At 44.8% G+C, this 22,275-nt stretch overlaps 1 protein-coding gene across 1 annotated transcript; it reads left to right on the top strand.

The window, feature by feature from the left end:
* The first annotated feature begins 6,198 nt into the window (after window positions 1–6,198).
* Window positions 6,199–22,077, top strand: MCM2 (minichromosome maintenance complex component 2). Its single transcript, XM_036737491.1, has 16 exons — window positions 6,199–6,271; window positions 9,318–9,562; window positions 10,392–10,567; window positions 10,991–11,251; window positions 11,840–12,059; window positions 12,513–12,720; window positions 14,239–14,373; window positions 14,827–15,018; window positions 16,212–16,305; window positions 16,666–16,916; window positions 17,058–17,184; window positions 18,658–18,770; window positions 19,497–19,745; window positions 20,464–20,646; window positions 20,923–21,078; window positions 21,162–22,077. The coding sequence occupies exons 1-16, from the start codon at window positions 6,266–6,268 to the stop codon at window positions 21,270–21,272; spliced, it is 2,727 nt and encodes a 908-aa protein (XP_036593386.1). The 5' UTR covers window positions 6,199–6,265; the 3' UTR covers window positions 21,273–22,077.
* The last annotated feature ends 198 nt before the right edge of the window (window positions 22,078–22,275 follow it).

Raw genomic sequence — 22,275 nt, 5'->3', positions numbered from 1 at the left:
GGGGCTGCAGTGCTGTTTCTACAATCTTAGTGGCAGAAAAAGAGATAAGGCAGGTCACAACAGTCTTCCAGAGAGTGCAGAGCCTGGCTCTGATTCAAATCCCAATCTAGGAATAAGGCTGGAAGAATGAGTAAACAAAAGATGAAGAGTTATTATGATGCCAGTAATGCCCAATTTGAAAACTCAAGAAAGAACAATAACTCCCAAACACCTACAAGCAAAGCCTAGAAGAGAAGATCTTTTAGGATTCCTTGAAGAAATGAAGCAATATTTTCTTTTTAAATATGCTTATGGGAATCCAGTTTGAGATGTTCAAAAAACCTCCAGCTGGAGATGAGTGACAGGATCTTGGGAGGAAGAATAGAGCTCAATATAAGATGGTAATTGAACTCATGGGAGCTGATGAGATCCCCAAGTAAGATAGCATAGGGCAAAAAGAAAAAAGAATCACAGGACAGAACCTTAGGGGACACCCAGTTAGTGGGCATGACATATTTGAAGAACTAGCAATGGAGACCAAGATGGAGCAGTGATTAAGAGAAGAACCAGGAGAGACCACCATCAAGAAAACTTAGAGGAGAGTGTATTGTTGCGCGAATCCATTGGCTAACCATTGCCAATGACCCAGCAAGAGAAAGAGACAAATTTTTACTGCAGTTCATTCATTCAGAGTGTGACACACTCCATCAGCAATTGATGGAATTGTGTGTCATTCACAATTCAGCTGGTATTATTTATATAAGACAAAGAAGAAAAGATGGCTTCTTATTATACAGCAACTGGTTATACAGAGAAAAAAAAAGTACGCTCATTAAGGAAAATGTGTATCGCTAGCTACAGAAGATAGAGAAAGGAATGTGTCTTTGTTAGTACAGCTAGTTGTACTAAGTCAAAAGGAACTATACATTATGTCAGACAGGATAAAGAAGGGAAACATTCCTTGGGTTGCTGAAGTCCTCCTTTTGTAGCAATTAAGTCTTTTGTACCAATTAGGGGAGGAAAGAAGACACTGAAGGAAACCAGCTGTTCAAGCTGGTTCTGTAGTTTATGCAGGGGTCATACACAGCAAATCACAAATACAGAACAAAATGGAGTTAGGTCAATTCCCAACAGACCACTCTTAGCTCTCAAAAAATCCACTTTTAAAAGTATCCAGGAGGAGAAAGTGATCAACAGCATCAGATGCTGTGGAGAGGTCAAGGATGATGATTGAGGAAAAGCCCATTTAATTTCATTATTAAAAAATCGTTAGTAACTTTGGAGTGGGAAGTTTCCATTTAATGATGAGATCGGAAGCTTGATTATACAGGGTTTAGAAAGGAGTGAAAATAGAGGAAGTAGAAGTCCTAAGGGTGGATTATTTTCTCAAGGAGATTAGTCATCAAGGGGAGGATTGGTATAGGATGATAGCTCTTGGGTATGGTGGGATTGAGTGAGGGATTTTTAAGGGTAAGGAAGACATAGGCATGTTTGTAGGTTTGTAGGGAAGGAACTAGACAGCTAGGTGGTACAGTGGATAAAGTGGTGGACCTCAGGAAGACCTGAGTTCAAATTCAGCCTCAGACATTTATAAGCTGTATGACCATAGGCAAATCAGTTAACTGCTACCTACCTCAGTTTCCTTAACCGTAAAATGGACATAATAATAGCGCCTGCCTCCCAGGGTTGCTGTGAAGATCAAATGTTTAAAGATCAAATATTTGCAAAGTTCTTAGCACATTGATAAATGGGATTTCTGGAAGATAAGAGAGAGGATGGAACTGACAGAGGGGCAGATGAATAGGGGATGGAATCAAGGGCACACGTAGAGAGGTTTGCCTTGGTAAAGAGAAGGGCCACTTCTTCATCTGACCCCAGAGTGAAGGAGGAAACAGTGGGGGGAGAATTCTCAATGATGGATGTGAGAGGAGGCTCTGGGAAGGAGGAGCTCTTGGAAAAGGCTTTCACTTTTCTTTCCAGTCAAGTTTGACCCTAAGTTCTCAACTAAAAAGATGGCAGGAAGGGGCACCACGGGATGCTTGAAGAAAGAGGAGGTTTGGAACAGTTGGTGTGGAGAGTGGGATGGTCAACCCATTAAGGAGAAATAGAATATTTGTAACATCATAAATAGCATCTATCCAAAAGCAAGTATTATATATAATGGGGATACACTAGAACCTTTTCCAATAAATACAGGAGGGAAGCAGGAACACTAATTCTCCTTATTACTATTTGATTTAGAGCTGGAAATGCTAGCAAGAACAAAAACACAAGAGAAAGAAATTCAAGACCTAAAGATAGGTAAAGAGGAGATAAAACTATCCCTATTTGGTGATGGTGTGATTGTATATTTGGAAAATCCTACGGAATCAGAAAGATGCTAATTGAAACAATTAATAGTTTCAGCAAATTTGCAGGCTGTGAAATAAATCCTCAAAAATCAACAGCATTTCTATATGATAACAAAACTCAGGAAGCAATAATAGAAAGAGAAATCTAAATGATTACCAAATGCATAAAATATCTGGAGATTGCCCTACCAAAGCACAGAAAAGACTTGCATAGAGCCAATTATGAAGTGCTCCTTAAAGAAATAACTAGAGGAATATTCAGTGCTCATGGCTAATTAATTAAATTAAAATGACAATACTACCAAAATTAATGCATACCTTTAATGCTATATCAATCAAATTATGAAGGGGATACTCTATAGAACTTGATAAAGTTCATTTGGAAAAAAACAAGAAATCTAGACTATCATGGGAAAAAGATGAAAAGAAATAGGGATCATCAAAACCACATGGCACTGGTTAGAAAATAGATAAGTCAATGGAACAGACCAGAGAAAAGAGAATCAGAAACAATGGAACTCAATAAACTAATAGGAAAACTGGAAAGCAGCCTGGCAGAAATTAGGCTTAGATGAGATTATACCACATTCCATAATACTTACTCAATGGATACATGACCTTAATGTTAAAGATCATACTATAAAAAATTTAGAAGAGAAGCAGATCATATACCTCTTACAGCCATGGGTAGGAGATAAAGGCAATAACAAAAGATAAAATAGATATCATAATTAGATAAAATTGAAAAGCTTCTTTGTGCACAGACAAAATTAATGTACCCAGGATAAGAAGGTCAAATGGGGGAAAAAAAACAACTTTGTATAAAATTTCTCTGCTAAGGGTTTAGTATCTAAGATTTATAAATTACATATATATATGTATGTATGTATACACATACATATATGACTAATAGCCTTTCCCCAGTAGATAGGAGGTCAAAATTTTCTTTTTTTTAAATTTATTTTTTATTTTTAGTTTACAACACTCAGTTCCACAAGTTTTTGAGTTCCAAATTTTCTCCCCCTCCTCCTCCCCCTTCCCCCCAAGATGGCATGTAATCCAATATAGATTCTACATATAGCTTCACATTAAACTTATTTACACAATAGTCAAGTTGTAAAGAAGAATTATAACCAGTGAAATGAATCATGAGAAAGAAAAAACAAAACCAAAAAAGAAGGAAAAAAAAGAGCAAATAGTTTGCCTCAATCTGCATTCAGACTCCATAATTCTTTCTTTGGATGTGGATAGCTTTTTCCATCATGAGTCTTTTGGAGCTGTCTTGGAACCTTGTATTGCTGAGAAGAGCCAAGTCTATCAAAGTTAAGTCATCACAGATACTGTGTGTCTGTAGTTGTGTATAATGTTCTCTTGGTTCTGCTCCCCTCACTCAGCATCAGATCACGTAAGTCTTTCCAGGTTATTATAAAGTCTGCATCTTCCCCATTTTTTTATAGCACAATAGTATTTCATTACATTCATATACCACAACTTGTTCAGCCATTCCCCAATTGATGGGCATCCCCTTGATTTCCAATTCTTTGCTACCACAAAAAGAGCTGCTATAAGTACTTTTGTCCATACCGGTGCCTTTCCCAGAACAATTTTCAAAAGGAGAATTGCAAAGTATTTGTAGAGGGCCAGCTCTGAGAAAGTCCATTCTGGGATAAGATACAGGCCAGAGGCCTGTTCTTGCCCTTGGGCTGATAACTTGGCACGTGGGCTCTCCATCCCTCCCTCAGCATACACGTGCTGCTCAGGATGGAGGCTCTTCAAGCCTCCTCAGTACACACGTGCTCTCTCCAAAACCCCCAGGGCACACACGTGCTAAATACCACCTGTGGGCTATTAACACATAGCCCTAGCAATAAGGGGTAACAGCAACAGTGTGGTGAGTTTGATTCATAGTAGGGCTTCATGACGAGAAACAATTCTGGGATTTTGACGTAGTTGAGATCATCAAGAGGTCAAATGCAAAGGATTGTTGTCATGCCAAGCTCAGGGCACAGCCTGCTTGCTGGGCCTTAGCTCTGGAAAAGTGTGCCTCCTGATATCTTGACAGGAGGGATACTGGGGATGATAACTATGACGATATGAAAAAACAAGAGATGGACAAAAACTTATTTTTTAAAAACGTTTGCCTCAGTGTAATGAGGATCCTGTTGAAATTAGATACTCGTAGTGGGCCCAGTCAGCACCATATTCAGAGCCCATGAGTAACATAGGCTAGGGGTTTGGCCACGGGTAAGACATGCAGATTCCAGGATAAATGCTAGAATGGAGTTGGTTCACCAAGGGGTCCAAATAGGGAAGAGGAGGGTGTACCTTGTGGAGGGTAAAGTATGGAGTGATGGAGGTAGTTGTTGTGGTTTGTCCTTCGTTTACAAAGAGGACCAACGGCATCATGGGGTGATGTCTTGACTCAAATGGGAAATGGATTTAAGAAAGTCATCAGCCTCATTCTCTCTTTCAGAGTCATCAAAGTCCAGTGGCAGGACAATTCAGGACCAGCGATGGCCTAGGATGCAGTGCATGACCGTCTGATCAAGCTCTAAGCACTCCACAATGCCTGCTTCCACTACCTTTCTTCCATTTTCCTCTTTTAATCACCTCCGAGCTCGTCCATCAGTAAGAGGGATTCAGTTTGTGGCAGGCAGTCAAAGGCTGTATCTTTGTTGTCTTTTCATGCTCTTGGATTTGTTCTCATCTCCAGCTTGGCCCCAATGGTTGTAGTTATTTGTTCTTCATTCTCAAACAGGACCATGACATCAGGAAGATGATGCCATGACTCGGAAGTGAACTGGATTTAAGCGAGGCAGGACTGTGCAGTCACCAGCCTCACTTTCTCCTCCAGAGCCACCTGGGTCCGGTGTCAGGAGGCCTGGAGATGGCCCCTTAGGGTCAGCTTAGGCCCATACTCCGGGGCAGGGCTAACCCTCACATCAGTGATATGTCATTTTTGGGGTCTCCCATGTACAGAGCCTGGAAGGTCCTGCTTCATCACTTATTTCTTAGGTATAAAGGGTGGAGGGACCTAGAGGACAAAGGAGGAGGTCAGGCGTCATAAAGGATCGAGACTGGACATAGGGAGTTCAGAGTTTAGAACGGGAGGCTCCCGCAGCCTCATTAATAACTGCATTGCTTCTCTCGTCCGAGGCCCCAGTGCACCCCCCAAGCCTCCCAAAAAATCCGCAAGCCCGAGGCAGCCTCCATAGCCCTGACCTTCTTTCCAGGGCTGGGATCCCCGGATCCCGAGGTGCAAGCCTGATGCCAGCTGGCTGCCCGGGTCCGATTGACACGCAGCTTCACCCGGAGATTCCGCATTTCTCTTCCCATATATAACAACCTATTCGCTTAATTTTATTTAAAAAAACCAAACCAAAACCCGCTGCCATTTGCAGGCCTTCCCAAGGTCCTCGGCTCGTGCGGGCCCAGGAGGTGCCGTCCAATTCTTTTTGCACCCATGTTCTGGAAGGGCAAACTAAGGCTGGGGGAGGAGGCGGGCCGCCGCTCTAAGCCGGATAACCGAAGGGCTGCGCGCGGGGTGGACTCGGGGCAGACCCGTGGGTGCTGTCCGCGCGTTCCGCTCCAGCCAAGCCGACAGAAAAAAGCCGGCCCGGAGAACTACTGGCTGGGAAAGTGGCTGCGGCAGCGAGACGAGGCGCTGGGGAGTGGGGCGGAGTTGAGAGGAATACAGGTTCCGGGGCCAAGCGGCACCGCGGGAGGGGGCGGGGTTTCATGCTCAAGGTGGCATCGGATTGGCTGGAGTGATTCTTCGCCCACCTCTTCATGCATATTGATGACGCGCGCCGGGGAGCAAATTAATTATTCATGACGTTTCGCGCGCTCCTCCGGATCACGTGGGTTTTTTCGCGCGAAAACTGTTTGCCGGAGTCGGAAGGAGTTGCGGATCTGAGAGCCGAGCTGAAGCAACTATGGCGGTGAGCGGAGAGCACGGCCCACCTGGGGGCCGGGAAGCGGGGGGGACGTGACAAAGGGAGACCCGTGAAGCGGATACGGGGGTCTTTGAGGGACCCGGTGGGGGCTGAGACGAGATAGAGATAAAGAAAAGGGGAGGGGGTGGCAGGAAGAGGGAAATGTGAATGTTGCGCATGCGCAGTGAGCCGGCGAGGGGTCCTTGTGCCTCCTGCCGGGGGCGGGGGGGAGGGGAGAGGTTGTGCATTAGTTCCTCGGGCATTTATTAGGCACTTGTTGTTTACAGTCTGAGGATGAAGCCCCCACCTGCAGAGAGAGCTGTAGGGACGAGCCCACTAGTGTGGGGGGGGGCGGATGGGAGGTCATTCTCGGGTGGACGTAACTGGGTGGGCCATAGGGGGCAGCATGGCTGGGGGCGGGGGCAGGAGGGAGGCCCTGGGGTGGGGGGCGGGGACGTAACGAGTCAGATTAGTTAAATGTATCAGGTTGTCTGCTCATTTTGGAGACGAGGGAGGAACCCTGGGCCCGCCCAGAAAGGTGGGTGACTTGCCCAAGGTCATACAGGTAGCCGGCGGAACCAGGATTGCGGGGGAAGGCCTGTTCCGGAACCCCCGGTGCCAGTGTAAACAACACCCGCAGTTTAGAAGAGACGCAGCCTTTGCCCTCCTTGGAACCTAATGTCCAGTAGGGGAAAAGGCGCCTAGGCCAAGAACACCCAGGCGCGTGGGAGGGCCGAGGCAGCGGCCTGGGGGAGCACGCCAATGATAGAGAATCCAGACTTCTGTTAAGCGCTTGTTAGGTCACCAGCCCTCTCCAGACCCTAAACTGAGGCAAAGGAAGAAAAAGGCCCTGTTCTCGGGAGGAATGACAGTTACAAGATATTTCACATGTGTCGGGGGAGCACTAACTAGTCGTTCAGAAAAAGCCTCTTGAGGGAGCGGGTGCAGGGGGGACGGATGGGAGGTTCCAGGAGGCAGGAGTCAGGAAGGGGGGCTTCCTGGAGGAGGGAGCTGAGCTTTGAAGAAGGAAAGAGGGGATGGCAGTGCAACCATAGGGAGCTCTGAGGAGTTTAGCCAGCCTCATAAAAGTGAGGAGGGGGCTCCTGGGGGCTGCCCGGGCCTTCCCTCTGAGTCTTTGCATCCCCATCTACAACTTGAATCAGTACCAGGGCTGAAAGTGCCCCCAATTTATTTTTTTAATTAAGATTTTTTATTTTTAGTTTACAACACTCAGCTCCCCATGACTTTGAGTTTCAGATTTTCTTACCTTCCCTCCCCTCCCCCTAATACGCATGGAATCCAATATATGTTCTACATAGACCTTTGCATTAAACTTACTTACACAGTAGTCAACTTGCAAAGAAGAATTATGACCAATGGAATGAATCATGAGAAAGAAGAAACAAAACAACAACAAAAAAGAGAACAAACGGTTTGCTTCAATCTGCATTCAGACTCCATAGCTCTTTCTCTGAACGTAGATATCTCTCTCTATCGTGAATCCTTTGGAGTTGTCTTTGCACCTTGTGTTGCTGAGGAGAGCCAAGTCTCTCAAAGTTAGTCATCACAGAGTCAATATGTCTGTGGTCATGTACAGTGTTCTCCTGGTTCTGCTCCTCTCACTCAGCATTATATCATGTAGGCCTTTCCAGGTTATTATGAAGTCTGTATCTTCCCCATTTCTTATAGCACAATAGTATTCCATTACATTCATATACCACAACTTGTTCAGCCATTCCCCAATTGATGGGCATCCCCTTGATTTCCAATTGTTTGCTACCACAAAAAGAGCCGCTGTAAATATTTTTGTACATACGGGTCCCTTTCCCACTTGTGTGATCTCTTCAGGTTACAGCCCTAGCAGTGGTATTGCAGGGTCAAAGGGTATGCACATTTTTATAGCCTTTTGGGCATAGTTCCAAATTGCTCTCCAGAATGGCTGGATCAGTTCACAACTCCACCAGCAATGTAACAGTGTTCCAATTTTCCCACATCCTCTCCATCATTTATCATTTTCCTGTTTTGTCACGTTAGCCAATCTGACAGGAGAGATGTGGTAACTAAGGGTTGTTTTGATTTGCATTTCTCTAATCAGTAGTGATTTAGAGCATTTTTTCATTTGCCTATAGATATCTTTAATTTCTTCCTCTGAAAACTCCCTGTTCATATTCTTTGACCATTTCTCAATTGGGGAATGACTTGCATTTCTATAAATTTGGCTCATTTCCCTGTATATTTTAGAGATTTCGCCTTTATCAGAGACACTAATTGTAAAGATTTTCTCCCAATTTTCTGCTTCCCTCCTAATCTTTGTTGCATTGGCTTTTTTTATACAAAAACTTTTCAATTGAACATAATCAAAATTATCCATTTTGCATTTTGTAATGTTCTCTATCTCTTGTTGTGTCATAACTTCTTTCCTTTCCCATAAATCTGATAGGTAAACTATTCCTTGCTCTCCCAAATTGCTTATAGTATGAGCCTTTATTCCTAAATCATGAACCCATTTTGACTTTATTTTGGTATACGGTGTAAGATATTGGTCCATGCCCAGTTTCTGCCCTACCATTTTCCAGTTTTCCCAGCAGTTTTTGTAAAATAGTGAATTCTTAGCCCAGAAACTGGATTCTTTGGGTTTATCAAAGAGTAGATTGCTATAGTCGTCGACTACTGCGTCTTGGGTACCTAACCTATTCCTCTGATCTACCACTCTGTTTCTTAGCCAGTACCAGGTAGTTTTGATGACTGCTGCTTCATAGTACAGTTAAAGTGCTCCAATTTATTAATCTTCCTTTTGTTTCTACTTTTTCTGCTTTGACAGAAGTTTTTTTTTTCCTTTTAAAAATATTGATTTAAAAGGAAATCTCTACTTTGCAGGATCCTTTCCTAAAGTAAGGGTAAAAAAAACTTGTTTCCTTATACTTCAGTTCTCACCCCATAGATGCCATCCTGGACCCCAGTTCTTTTGCTAAAACAAGTCTTCCTATGAAAGCCTCCCTGTCATTGCCTCTGCACAAATGCAGGACTGTTGACCAGTCTGGTCCTTTTTCAGGATTCTTCAGAGTCTTTAAATATAGCCTCCTCCAGTCCAGCCCGAAGATACAGACGTGTCAGTGACGGTTTGACGTCCAGCCCTGGGCGAGGTTCCCGGCGTGGGGGCACTGATGCTTTGACTTCCAGCCCTGGTAGAGACTTGCCGCCCTTTGAAGATGAATCAGAGGGTCTTCTGGGCACTGAAGGACTTCCTGATGAAGAGGAAGAGGATGGAGAAGAGCTTATTGGGGACGGAATGGAGAGGTGAGAGGTTTGGGGAAAAAGCAGAATTGGTGATGGGAGGATCAGGGTATTTGAGAATCGTTCTAGACCAGAACCCTACTCTTTAGGATTGGCTAGTCAGGTAGGATGCCAGGGGTTAATTCCATTTGTCACTGCTTTTTAGCAAGTGTCTTCTACCTGCCTCAGTTTTCCTCCCATGATATATGGAGATGATAGCAGTGAAACATACTAGAATTTTTTGGGTGTAGCCTGAGCAATATAGCCTTAAGAGAAAATGTGTATCTCTAAACACCTTTATCAGCAGAAGAGAAAGAACAGATCAATGAATTGGGCATGCAACTAGTAAAAATTAGATAACTAACACATTTTTAAAGCTCAATTAAACACCAAAATGGATATGTTGAAAGCCAAAGAAGAGATTAATAAAATTGAAAGCATAACATGTGGAGAATCATTTTCCCTTTGTTGAGACATTTTGGACATTAGGTTGTAATTAGGCAGACCATTGCTCTAAGGACATCAGAGAGTCTGTACTGGATCTTATCAGTGCTTTTTTCATCCAGTATTATTTCTCTGACAGCAGCATCAGGAGATGATGTTTGAGAGAGTGTAAACTGCCTACTATGACACTGACCATGAAGATTGGTGATGTTCCCTAAACATCTGTGTCATAAATGTCATAAATGTCTGTGTCCATTAATAAAGTGACTTTTGATCTCTGGGGTCTTGAGGCCTTATGAATGGGACAGCTGCCCTTTGTAGCCCTGAGGCTAGCCACATGAGCTCTGCGACTAGAACTTGGGCTACCTTTCCCCAGCACTAAATGTACTTGCTCTTGGGTCCCCCCTAGGGATTACCGAGCCATTCCCGAGCTAGACACCTATGAGGCAGAAGGGCTAGCCCTCGATGATGAAGATGTGGAGGAGCTGACAGCCAGCCAGAGGGAAGCTGCTGAGCGGGTGATGCGGCAGCGAGACCGGGAGACTGACCGAGGCTTGGGGCGCATGCGTCGGGGGCTGCTCTATGGTAAATACTTTGGATTGCTTGCTTCAGTCCTTTTCGGGAGTAAGCAGCTAAAAGTGGTTGATTTTATTATCTTTTCCCTTCCCAGGGCTTGGAAATAAAACCTTGGAGGGTTAAAGAGAAAGAGGGGAGGAAAGATGGCATTTGTGCTCAGTTAAAGAAACTTGCCATCCAACAAGGCCATCTCCTTTGGGGCTACCATGGTTTCCGTGGTATTTAAACTTTTTGGTGCCTCCATTTGCCCCTCTCAGTTATAGGTTAATGTCTGGGGGTGATCTAGTCACTGAATAATGGGAAAGGTGGGTATGGCTCCAGGGAGCACATTGGATTGGTGGTTGAGAGGGAATAATCTGGTAGAAGGAGGGTATGAATTAGAAGAGGGGAGAGACAGAGGAGGCTGACAGGCATGTTCCTTATGGTCCTCAGACAGTGATGAAGAAGATGAGGAACGACCAGCCCGGAAGCGGCGCCTGGTGGAACGGGGCACAGAGGAAGGAGAGGAGGAGGAGGACATGATAGAAAGCATTGAGAATCTAGAGGACTTGAAAGGCCACACGGTTCGGGAGTGGGTAAGCATGGCAGGCCCTCGACTGGAGATCCACCATCGATTCAAGAACTTTTTACGCACTCACGTGGATGGACACGGTCACAATGTCTTCAAGGAGCGAATCAGTGACATGTGTAAAGGTACGTGGCCAGGGCTCCCTTCCCCTGCTCTCAGACCCAACCCCATTTCTCGTTAGTGTTTTCTCCCTTTCAAAAGACTTTGCGCATCTAGTTTGCTATTTCTGTTCTCCCAATGAGATGCTATTTTTGGCCTTATTACAACTCCTTTAACAGATAAAGAAATTAGGACACAGGAAATTCCAGTGTGTTGTTGAAGATCACCGAGCTAGACCCAGAGTATATGGCTTTTGAGAATTCTTGTTCAGTGCTCTTTCTCCGTGAGTGCTGTCCTGACTCCAACATGGCCACATTTGGGTTAGGGCCATGTTCTCCCCAGCACAGGTAGAAGGGAACCTCAGGACCCTAGGGAAGAGTTGCCATTTTCGTCCTTTCAGACCTCTCGGCCTATCCATCTGCCTTGTGACTGAGCTCTCTTAGATGTGTTGCATCTCCTAATTAGTGGGTGAGCTCTATGAGATCTGGAACTGTCTGACTTTTTCTCTTGGTATCGCAAAACTTAACAGAGTGCTTGGTGTTAGTGGGCACGTAATGCCTATTCATTGTTTCATCTAGTCATTCATGCATTTGTTCATCTTTCCACTTCACCAGAGAACAGGGAGAGTTTGGTAGTGAACTATGAAGACCTGGCAGCCCGGGAACATGTCCTGGCCTACTTCTTACCTGAGGCACCGGCAGAGCTCCTAGGGATCTTTGATGAAGCTGCCCGAGAGGTGGTGTTGGCCATGTACCCAAAGTATGACCGCATTGCCAGTCACATCCACGTCCGTATCTCTCACCTTCCTCTGGTGGAGGAACTTCGCTCCCTCAGGTGAGAAAGCGGAGCAGAGCCAGGGTCCTTGTGATGGATTGCTTACCAGTTTCTTCTGCTAGGCCTTTTGAAAGCTGGGCCCCTGTGGGGTTTACTTCACCCTTTCCAGAACTGGATGGGATAATAGGATGAGATGGAAGTCTCATTGACCTTTTGGACCTTCTGCTACCCAGAAAGCCTAGGGGAAGTAGGGGTCAGCCCATGGGAGCACCTGCTGTGGAAGCAAACCTGAAGAGTTCTGTCTTGTGCAGGGGTAAAGATAGATCTGGGTATTCCTGCCCAGTAGGGAAGCTGAGGAGGCTTTTGTTTTCTGGAACAGGATTTCTGTGTGCCCCGAATGAGAGTATTCCAGTCCTTCCCTGTCCCAGCCTACCCTGGGGAGTGACCCCTGGCCGAAGCCAGTTTGCCTGTGGCCTCTGAGTGGTCCATCTTTCCTTCTCCCTATCCCCATAGACAGCTGCACCTGAACCAGTTAATCCGAACGAGTGGAGTGGTAACCAGCTGCACAGGAGTCCTGCCTCAACTCAGCATGGTCAAGTACAACTGTAACAAATGCAACTTTGTCTTGGGGCCGTTCTGCCAGTCCCAAAACCAGGAAGTGAAGCCTGGCTCCTGTCCTGAATGCCAGTCCGCTGGTCCCTTTGAAGTCAACATGGAAGAGGTGAGAACAGGTGGCCAATATCAGTCTTGTTAGGTGGCTCAGTGGTTAGAGCGGCAGGCCTGGACTCAGGAAGACCCGAATTCAAATCCAACCTCAGACACTTGCCAGATGTGTAACCCTGTTTGCCTTCCCCTCTGTTTGCCTCATCTGTAAAATGGGGAAGTAACAGCACCTGTCTTCCAGAGTTGTTGCGAGGATCAGATAATGTTTGTAAAGTGCTTAGCACAGGGCCTGGTCCTAGTAAATGCTATACAAACATTAGCTGTTACTGTAATCATTCTGTTACTACTGTTGTCTGCCTGGAGGAACACTGAGCGGGCAGTATGACACAGTCATTTGTTTGACTGCTCAGGGCACATGGCCTTCCCTGAGTCTGACTGCTTTCCCTCTCAGCATGCATCCTGCAGCATGAGTGAGAGGCATTTGTCCAGCTGCTTCTTCAGCATCACCAGGTGACTTTGGATGAGTCACAACTTCCTTCTTTACCTGTCATTTCCACACAATACTGCTCCCTGAAGGACTAGGAAGGATCTGACCCATAGAAGGGATTGATGAGAACTCAGTCAGTCAGCGGTGATCCTCCATGATCTATCTCTATTGGAGAAGCCTTCTAGAGAAGAGCACATCAGGGTAGATCAAAAGTCTCTACTTTCTATATGCCCCCATGTTGGGGTGTGGTGTGAAGAGTGAGACATGGGCTCTTGTCTTGACTCACTCCTAGCTAGTGAGACCTTCAGCAAGTCATTTATCCTCTCTCTCAGTTTCTTCAGATATATAAACATAAATATCTGTATCTATGTATCCTGGGCAATTCCACAGAGATATTATCAGGATAAAATGAGATAATGGATAGGAAAGAGCTTTGACAGATTAAAGTGCAACGTAACAACCATAAAGCATCACTGTCCCAGAGGAGGAGGGAAGTATTAAGTTTGCACTATCAATTACGTTAAATTTTAAGCACCTGCAGCATTCAGGGCTATGTGCTGGGCACTGAAGGAATACAAAGAGGAAGAAAATTGAGGGTCCTTACTCTTAAGTAAGATAGCTAAACAAATAAGTGTAATACACAGAAGGATGCTAAGTACTATAAGGGTTCAAATGTTTTAGGGATTTGGGGGAGAGCAGAGACCATAAATCCTGAGAGGTTGGGATGGGAAGATCATAAAAGGTGCTGCTTTGAACTGAAACTTGAAGAATGGGTAGGATTTTGATAGTCAGTGATGAGGCAGGAGGCATTTCAGGCAGGAGGAACAGTGACAAAAGTGGGGCAATGGGGAAATGGGTTTTTAGGATAATTGCAAGTACTCCAGTTTTGCTGGAACATAAGGTATATGTAGATGACAGAAGCTAAATGGGTGGGTTGGGGCCAGAGCATAAACCTTGAATTGCCTATGGAGTTGGGACCTGCTCCTGTTAAGGCACTGGAGAGCAGCCATAGTTTTTCGAGGAGGGCAGTGGCATGACTAGAGAGCAGTGCTTTAGGATTCTCTCACTGGGGTGTCTTGTCTTCTCTAGACAATCTATCAAAACTACCAGCGCATCCGAATCCAAGAGAGTCCAGGCAAAGTGGCTGCGGGCAGGCTTCCTCGGTCCAAAGATGCCATCCTTCTTGCTGACCTAGTGGACAGCTGCAAGCCAGGAGATGAAATTGTGAGTGAGCAGGAGACAGAGAGGGGCCTGAGTCACCTTCGCCTTAGGAATACACACTAGGAAATGCAGAAGAGTGGGTACAGGTTGGGGGAAAGAGGGGTGTGGCGGTGTTTATAATGGGTGAAATGCATATATAACTTGAACCAATCAAATGAAGAAGCCTGGTGTGATGATGAGAACACGAGAGTGGACCCTTGCTCTGCCATTCATTCCTCCGATAATTTAGGGCAGGACAACTTATTTATTTGTACCCTGGTTAGATAAATAGCTTGGATAATGGGGTTTGGAATTATCTCCCCTATACTAAATAATTTTCTAATCTTGGTACTTCAGGATTAGAGGGCTTAAGGAAGAATAATAAATTGGTGGAGGCCAGCTGTGGGGTGGGATCTGATTCTTAGCCTTGCTTCTCCAGTTGGGCCATTGACCACTTCCTTCTTTTCTCCCATCCAGGAGTTGACTGGCATCTACCACAACAACTATGATGGCTCCCTTAACACTGCTAATGGCTTCCCTGTCTTTGCTACGGTTATTCTGGCCAATCATGTGGCCAAGAAGGATGACAAAGTAGCTGTGGGGGAGCTGACTGATGAGGATGTGAAGACTATTATTAGCCTCTCTAAAGATCAGCAAATTGGAGAGAAGGTGAGTTAGATGGAGAAATCTCGTTGTGGAGATGCTTAGCAGTTAAAGGTTTTCTCTGAATCACCTTGACGTCTCCTGTTTGAGTCTTTAATTCTGGATTTGTCCTTCCCCCGAGTGATCAGTGAATATGTTGGATCTCGGGTGAACTGTGGGTGTGTCCAAGAAACCCATACGGTAGGACAGAATGTCTTGGAGTTACTGAGATCCCTAATTTTTGAGGCACGTAACTGCAGATAATTTTATTTCCACTGTGTGGAGCTGATGCATCATCAGACCAGAGGAGGCATACAGTGCCTTAGTGAGTGTCTGCAGGCAAAGTATATGCTGACTTGGAAGCCAGGACTCTTTGGGTTCTAGGCCTCGTTCTTTCACCATATTATTATCTTCACCTCAAGAGATGAATGACTTTCTACAAACGGTCAGAAGCTTATAAGTGTTAGTGCCCTAGGTTCTAGGTCCTGTCGTGCTCCAGGATGCTCGTGTGAGAGGCAGAGGATCAGTACAGCGTGGTCCAGGGGGTGTGAGTGGGGGGATAGAGCATGTGTGCAGAGAGTATATTACAAGGAAGATTAAAGAACCCTGACGCTGGGGCGGGACAGGGTGAGGGAGGTGTGGTACATCCCACTCTTGTAGCATCCAGTTCTATCACTCCCTAATCTTTTCTATTGAAGAAGAAGCTCCCTATTAGGGAGTTAACATGGTTACCTAGTTCTAGGAGTTTTTGCATTTTAATATAGTAGCATAGGGGAGAACAGTGGCATGGAAGAGAACACACAGGCATCATGGGGTTAGAGGATTCTCTACTTGGAATGCTCACCCTCCTCAAATCCCACCCACTGCACAGAGCCTTTCCTAATCCCACTGAATGTCAGTGATGGCTCTCTGTTAATCACCTCTGGTTTGTCCGTTGCTGTTTTCGTGGCGTGTCCCTCATGAGACTGTGAATTCGAGGGCTGGGCAGGGACCGTCTTGTCTTTCTTTGTATCCCCACTGCTTAGTACAATGCTTAGCACACGGAAGGCACTTCATACATGTTTATTGACTGACTGATCAACTGGGGAACACTCCTTGGAATTGCTTATTAGAAGTTACCTGACTCTAAGGTTGGCTTTTACTGGGGTTATAGTAAGAGCTTCCAGGGGTTCCAGATGTTGTCAGCACCTCTTGCCTCACACATCAATTGATTCTTTCAGGTCTTTGCTAGCATTGCCCCCTCTATTTATGGACATGAAGACATTAAGAGAGGCCTCGCCCTGGCTCTATTTGGAGGAGAACCCAAAAACCCAGGTTAGTGGGTTTTTATTTAGGAGCAATCTTATGAGAGACTGATTTGGCAGAAGTGCATGTGTTTTGTAGTTTGCAACTTGAGAGTGAGGACACGCTTGTGTTGACCAGGGAGATGCTCCCCATGCTCTTCATACTGTAACCAACATGGTCTGAATGACCCCTACCATAATACCTTGATGCTCCCCTCTTTGTTTCTGTCCATCAACCGGCTCTCTTGGTATTATGCTGCTTCTTTGTCCCTATCGCCCTCCTGACTCTTAAGTGGACAATTCAGCTGCCTGCTAAGTCCCTACTTCTTGCCTTCCTCACTCAAAGACAGTGCTCCCTATCCTCCAAACATTTATCCCTTTCTCCTTTTAGGTGGCAAGCACAAGGTTCGAGGTGATATCAATGTGCTGTTGTGTGGGGATCCTGGCACAGCCAAATCTCAGTTCCTTAAATATGTGGAAAAAGTATCTAGCCGTGCCATCTTCACCACTGGCCAGGGGGCCTCAGCCGTGGGGCTCACTGCTTATGTACAGCGGCATCCTGTCAGTCGAGAATGGACCTTAGAAGCTGGGGCCTTGGTTCTGGCTGACCGAGGGGTGTGCTTGATTGATGAGTTTGACAAGGTGGGTGCTTGGGCTTTTTAAGGTGTTGAAAACTGGTTTATGGGAAAAGATCTTGGCTGAACTGAGTCTTAAGAGCCTGGTGCAGGTAAATATTGAGGGAGTGGGGTTGTGGACTAAGAAGGACGATTGCCTGTGCTGCAGATGAATGACCAGGACAGGACCAGCATCCACGAGGCCATGGAACAGCAGAGTATCTCCATATCTAAAGCTGGCATCGTCACCTCCCTACAGGCCCGCTGCACTGTCATCGCTGCTGCCAACCCCATAGGTATGAGGCTTGGACGGGTGCGAGCGACTCTTCCTCTTTGAATGTGAGACTGATGAAAGGGCTTGGCTCCTTGTAAAAGATCATGTTTTTGCCTTGTGTTCCAGGAGTCCATGTGGCCCGTTAGCTTCTGGTCTTTACAATTATAACAGCTGGAAGTGGGTTAGGGCTTCTGCTCCCCAGCTTTGGTTTGGGAAAGTAACTGATAACAAGAGGTGCAGTAAAGCCTTTGAGAAAATGTTCATTTATGTTAGAAACACTAAAAGTAATAATAGCTCTCATTTACATAGCATTGTAAGATTTGTGAAGCACATCCATTATCAGGATTGAGCCTCTTAAATATCCTTTGAGCTAGGTGCTAGTATCCCCATTTTACAGAAGAGGAAACAAGCTCGAGAAGTTAAGGAATTTGCAATCACAGTGTTTCAGGAGACACTTTAACCCATGTCTTCCTGAGCTCAAGCCCAGTGCTCAAGAGCCCACTGTGTTCTGCAGCATTTCCCTTTTATTCTGTAGCTGTCTTTTGACAACTTTTCCTTAATATGAGAGAAAGTATTTGTTTGAAACATAGAGCTTATAATATTTGAAATGGAGCAGGAGGAGATGCTATCTGACTAAGAAGGGGCAAAGCAAGGCTGCCTGCTGTCAACATTACTGTTCATTATAGTTTTAGAAATACTAGCTATTGCAGCCAGATTTTTTAGTGGCATAGAAGATATCAAGTAGACATTTGTAAGTGATATACTTTAGAAAATCTAAGAGACAACAAAATTAGCTAAAATAATACATTGAAATGAGTTTAACAAGATACCAGAATATGAGAAACACACTAAAACCAGAAGCTGATAAAAATATCACAGCAATAAAATGTATCAAATATTAGGTCTTTCATTTAACAAAGAGACCTAAGTAAATATAACTGTAAAACAATTTTGACAATAGTAAGGGAAGAGTTACGTAATTTGAGAGATGTCCAAAGTACATGGCTTAGGTTGAGCCAATAAGATGGTGATACTGTCTAAATTAATTTGTAGATTTAATGTTAATACCCAAATCATTTTTTACGTTTATACATCACTTTTGAGATCTGTTAAAAAAAAAAAGGATGAAAGTGGCACTAGGAAGGCAATCATAGAGTCTCAGTTGAGCATTTATATTTCATCTGCATCTCCACCAGGAGAGATAGGTCAGGTCTATACTGCCTTGCAGAGCAGGCATTAGATTTCCATCGGGCAGTTCAAGTGTGGCTACATATCTTTTTGGTACTAGCTTTCCTTCCCTGAGAAGCAATTGGACCCTCTGAACTATTTTCCTAGGGCATTCAAACACTACAGAAATAGCATGTCTCCCTTTCTTTGCAGCATCAAACTGCCATATGGACCATTTTGTCCTTGGGCTGGAGAAAGCGTTCTGAAAGCCGAGTAGAGGTACAGACTTGGGGAAGTAAGAACTAATTGAATCACCCTTATGTTACAGGAGGGCGGTATGATCCCTCATTGACCTTCTCAGAGAATGTGGACCTCACAGAGCCCATCATCTCCCGCTTTGATGTCCTGTGTGTTGTGAGGGATACTGTGGATCCTGTTCAGGTACTGCCATGGTCCAAGAGATTCAAGCAATGGGTTTATTAATAATGGAAACTCACAGTTATGTAGTACTTTACAGTTTATAAATATGGTGCCTTCTTCAGAATCCTGCGAGTTGAGTGGCTACAGGTCTTTCCATTTTACAGGTTTACTGGGGCTTAGAAGTTAACTGACTTGCTTAGTTACATGGCTAATAAGTGTCAGAGCCAGGATTCAGACCCCAGTTTTCTGACTCCACATCCAGTGCTTTTCCCTCAAGAGTCCAGACTAGGGGTTCTTACATTTTTTTGTGTCATGGACCTCTTTGGAAATCTGATGAATCATGTTAAATGCATATAATAAATTGAAGAGGAAATATTAAATTTAAGTTAGAGGTTAGGGAAAATAAAGATGTAATTTTTTTAGCCATCCAAGCTCACAGGAATCTAACCATGGATCCTTTGGGGGTCCAGAGACTCCAGGGTATGAACACTCCTACTCCTGACTTTGGTACTTGGGTGGTGCTTGGGAATGTGGTCCAATACGGTGGTAGTACTGAGCAAAAGGAAAGGGATGACCAGATTGGAGATACCGTTCTGTTGGTTAGTTGGTTGCCTTCTCATAGCCATTTCATCTCATTTCTCCTATCTGGCTTCTTATGGTTAAAATGTTGGATAACTTGTGACAAGATATGGATTTAGTTTAGAAAAGCAAAGTGTCCTAAATTACCTTTTCCCTTCCCCTCACCAGGATGAAATGCTGGCCCGCTTTGTGGTTGGCAGCCATGTTAAACACCACCCCAGCAACAAGGAAGAGGAGGTAGCCAACGGCAGAACACTGGAACCAGCTCTGCCTAATACATATGGTGTGGAGCCCTTACCTCAGGAGGTACTGAAGAAGTACATCATCTATGCCAAGGAGAAGGTCCACCCAAAACTCAACCAGATGGACCAAGATAAAGTTGCCAAGATGTACAGTGACCTACGGAAAGAATCCATGGTGAGAACCCTAGGGAGTAAAACTTAAGACTGAGAGGAAAGGTGATTTCAGTTCAATTCAGCAGGTATTTACCAAGAGCCTACTATGTGCTAGGAACTGTGTATATAAAAACAAGTAATCCCTGCTCTTAGGTTCATAGTCTACTGGAGAATACAACATATAGACAGGAAAGCAAATAATTTGAGGACAGAGAATACTAAGGACTAGGAAAGGTTTCCTCTAAGTGGCGGCATCTGAAGTGAGGAGGCAGATCACTGGGACAGAAAGCTTGAGTGAAACACAAAAAAGGTGATGTATTGCTAGGTTTAGGGATAGGTAGATAGATGGCTTTGGCTGGAAGGAGAATGTGATACTAGATTAAAATGTAATTGGAAAATACTTAACACAATACAATAGAGCATAGATAATGTCAGTGTGATTTTTCCGAGTCAATATTCAGCCCGTAGGAATCCCACTTCTACTTCACTTTGATACCATTGTAGTAGGTGTAAAGGGGAATGATGTGAATTGTCTGGAAAGGCGGGACTGGTGCCATATCATATGAAGGGCTTTAAATGCCGGGCTTGGGAATGTGGACTTATTACCAACACAGCTTTTCCAGGCTTGTTGGACAAGTGTGCAGGGAGTGTCCCTTTACTTTCTTTGCCATACTCTAAACTGTGACCCTCCAGTGGGATTTCCCTCCAGCTAAAGCCTGAACATGATCTCTCCCTGGCAGGCCACAGGCAGCATCCCCATCACGGTTCGGCACATTGAATCAATGATCCGAATGGCAGAAGCCCATGCCCGCATTCACCTTCGGGACTATGTGCTGGAAGATGATGTCAACATGGCCATCCGGGTGATGCTGGAGAGCTTTATTGACACCCAGAAGTTCAGCGTCATGCGCAGCATGCGCAAGGTGGGACACAGATGTGGGTTTAGATGAGGAGCAGACAGCCTAGCTCTGCCTGAGAATTCAGTGAGGCATTGGGGGACTCATGGCTGTACAGGTGGGGCCCTAACCCTGCCCAAGGCTGCTCTGCTCAATGGAAGCCAGACTGGTCTCACTGCTGTGAACAAGTAGAGAAGGTGGGGCAGGGAACACAGCAAAAAACCTGGTTAATGGGGAATTTTATTGTGTAGAAAAATGGTTGAGAGCACATGGGTTGATCTTGCATCCCTTTCCTCTTCTCAGACCTTTGCCCGTTACTTGTCATTCCGGAGGGATAACAATGAGCTGTTACTCTTCATCCTGAAGCAGCTAGTGGCAGAACAGGTGATCTACCAGCGCAACCGCTATGGAGCCCAGCAAGACACCATTGAGGTACCCGAGAAGGACCTAGTGGACAAGGTAGGGACTGAGAGCAGGGACATGTTTGGGGAGCATGGGCTGTCATACAGCATGCTTTAATTCCTTAACCTCATCTTTTTTAGGCTCGTCAGATCAACATCCACAACCTTGCTGTTTTTTATGACAGTGAACTCTTCAGAATGAATAAATTCAGCCATGACCTGAAACGAAAGCTGATTATCCAGCAGTTCTAAGACCACAGGACGCTGTAGCTAATGATGCACTTTGCTTCTGGAAGGTCAAGTCAGTGTTGAGCACCCTGTTTGCTTTGTGCCTTAGGGAACCCTCACCCAAGAGCTTTGTTAAATCACCAGTGGGCATGGGAAAATGGTGGAGTCCTGTGGTTCTGAAGGTCACTGTGATAGTGGGCTGGAATGGTCATTTTGGATATTCTCTTCCTTTGCTGCTTTAGATGCCTGTATTTGGTATTTTTCTTCCTCGCTTCTCTGGACCTTGAGCTCAAGACTCTGTGATCTGAAAGAGGGTCCCCTCCTATTGGTTGTGGTCAGAGAAAATTTCCTATTTAATAATATTCTGATGGCATGAGATACCCTGGCCCTGCCCTTAGCTGACCTTGGCCAGATGAGGTAATAAGAACGGCTTCTTCCATTCCTGGTATTTCATTTATCATCTTTAGTTGTTTCTGCCATCCTCTGCTTAATAGCAGTAACAAGTGAGTAGGAAAGACTAGTGTGTATCACTTCTAGAACTGTCTGCCTTGTACTCTTCTGGGTGGAGGTCAGTGCCTGTATAGGAACAGAAGAATGGAAACCAGAAACCTGGCAACGTAAAGTGTCTAATTCTGACCCTACCTAGCTTACCTCAGCTGAGGAGACTTAAATAGCAAATATGTGACTAGATTATGTGACCATGAGGGCCAAATCTTTGCCACATCCACCTTTTCCCATCCCAGCTGCTTCCTTTTTACCATTAGTATTTGTACATTGTATTTTCACTTTTGTAGTTTTCATTTTGCATACGATGATTAAAATGTTTACTAGGAAATGCTGATGTCTTAGTTCTTCTTTGAGAATATATGAGAATCATGAGAATATAGTAGAAATAGTGGCAGGACAGAAACTCCCTATTTCTGCCACTTCACTAGCAGTATAGCCTTGAGCCTCCTAATCTTTGGGGAGAGTATCTTGCTTTGCCTACCAGTGTCAAGAGAGGGCTACTGGGGTCAAAAGAGAAAGC

The sequence above is a fragment of the Trichosurus vulpecula genome, chromosome 9 (genome assembly GCF_011100635.1).
Source record: "Trichosurus vulpecula isolate mTriVul1 chromosome 9, mTriVul1.pri, whole genome shotgun sequence".
Lineage (NCBI taxonomy): Eukaryota > Metazoa > Chordata > Mammalia > Diprotodontia > Phalangeridae > Trichosurus > Trichosurus vulpecula.
Note: the sequence above shows the minus strand (reverse complement) of the source record. Positions and strands in the feature narration are given on the sequence as shown.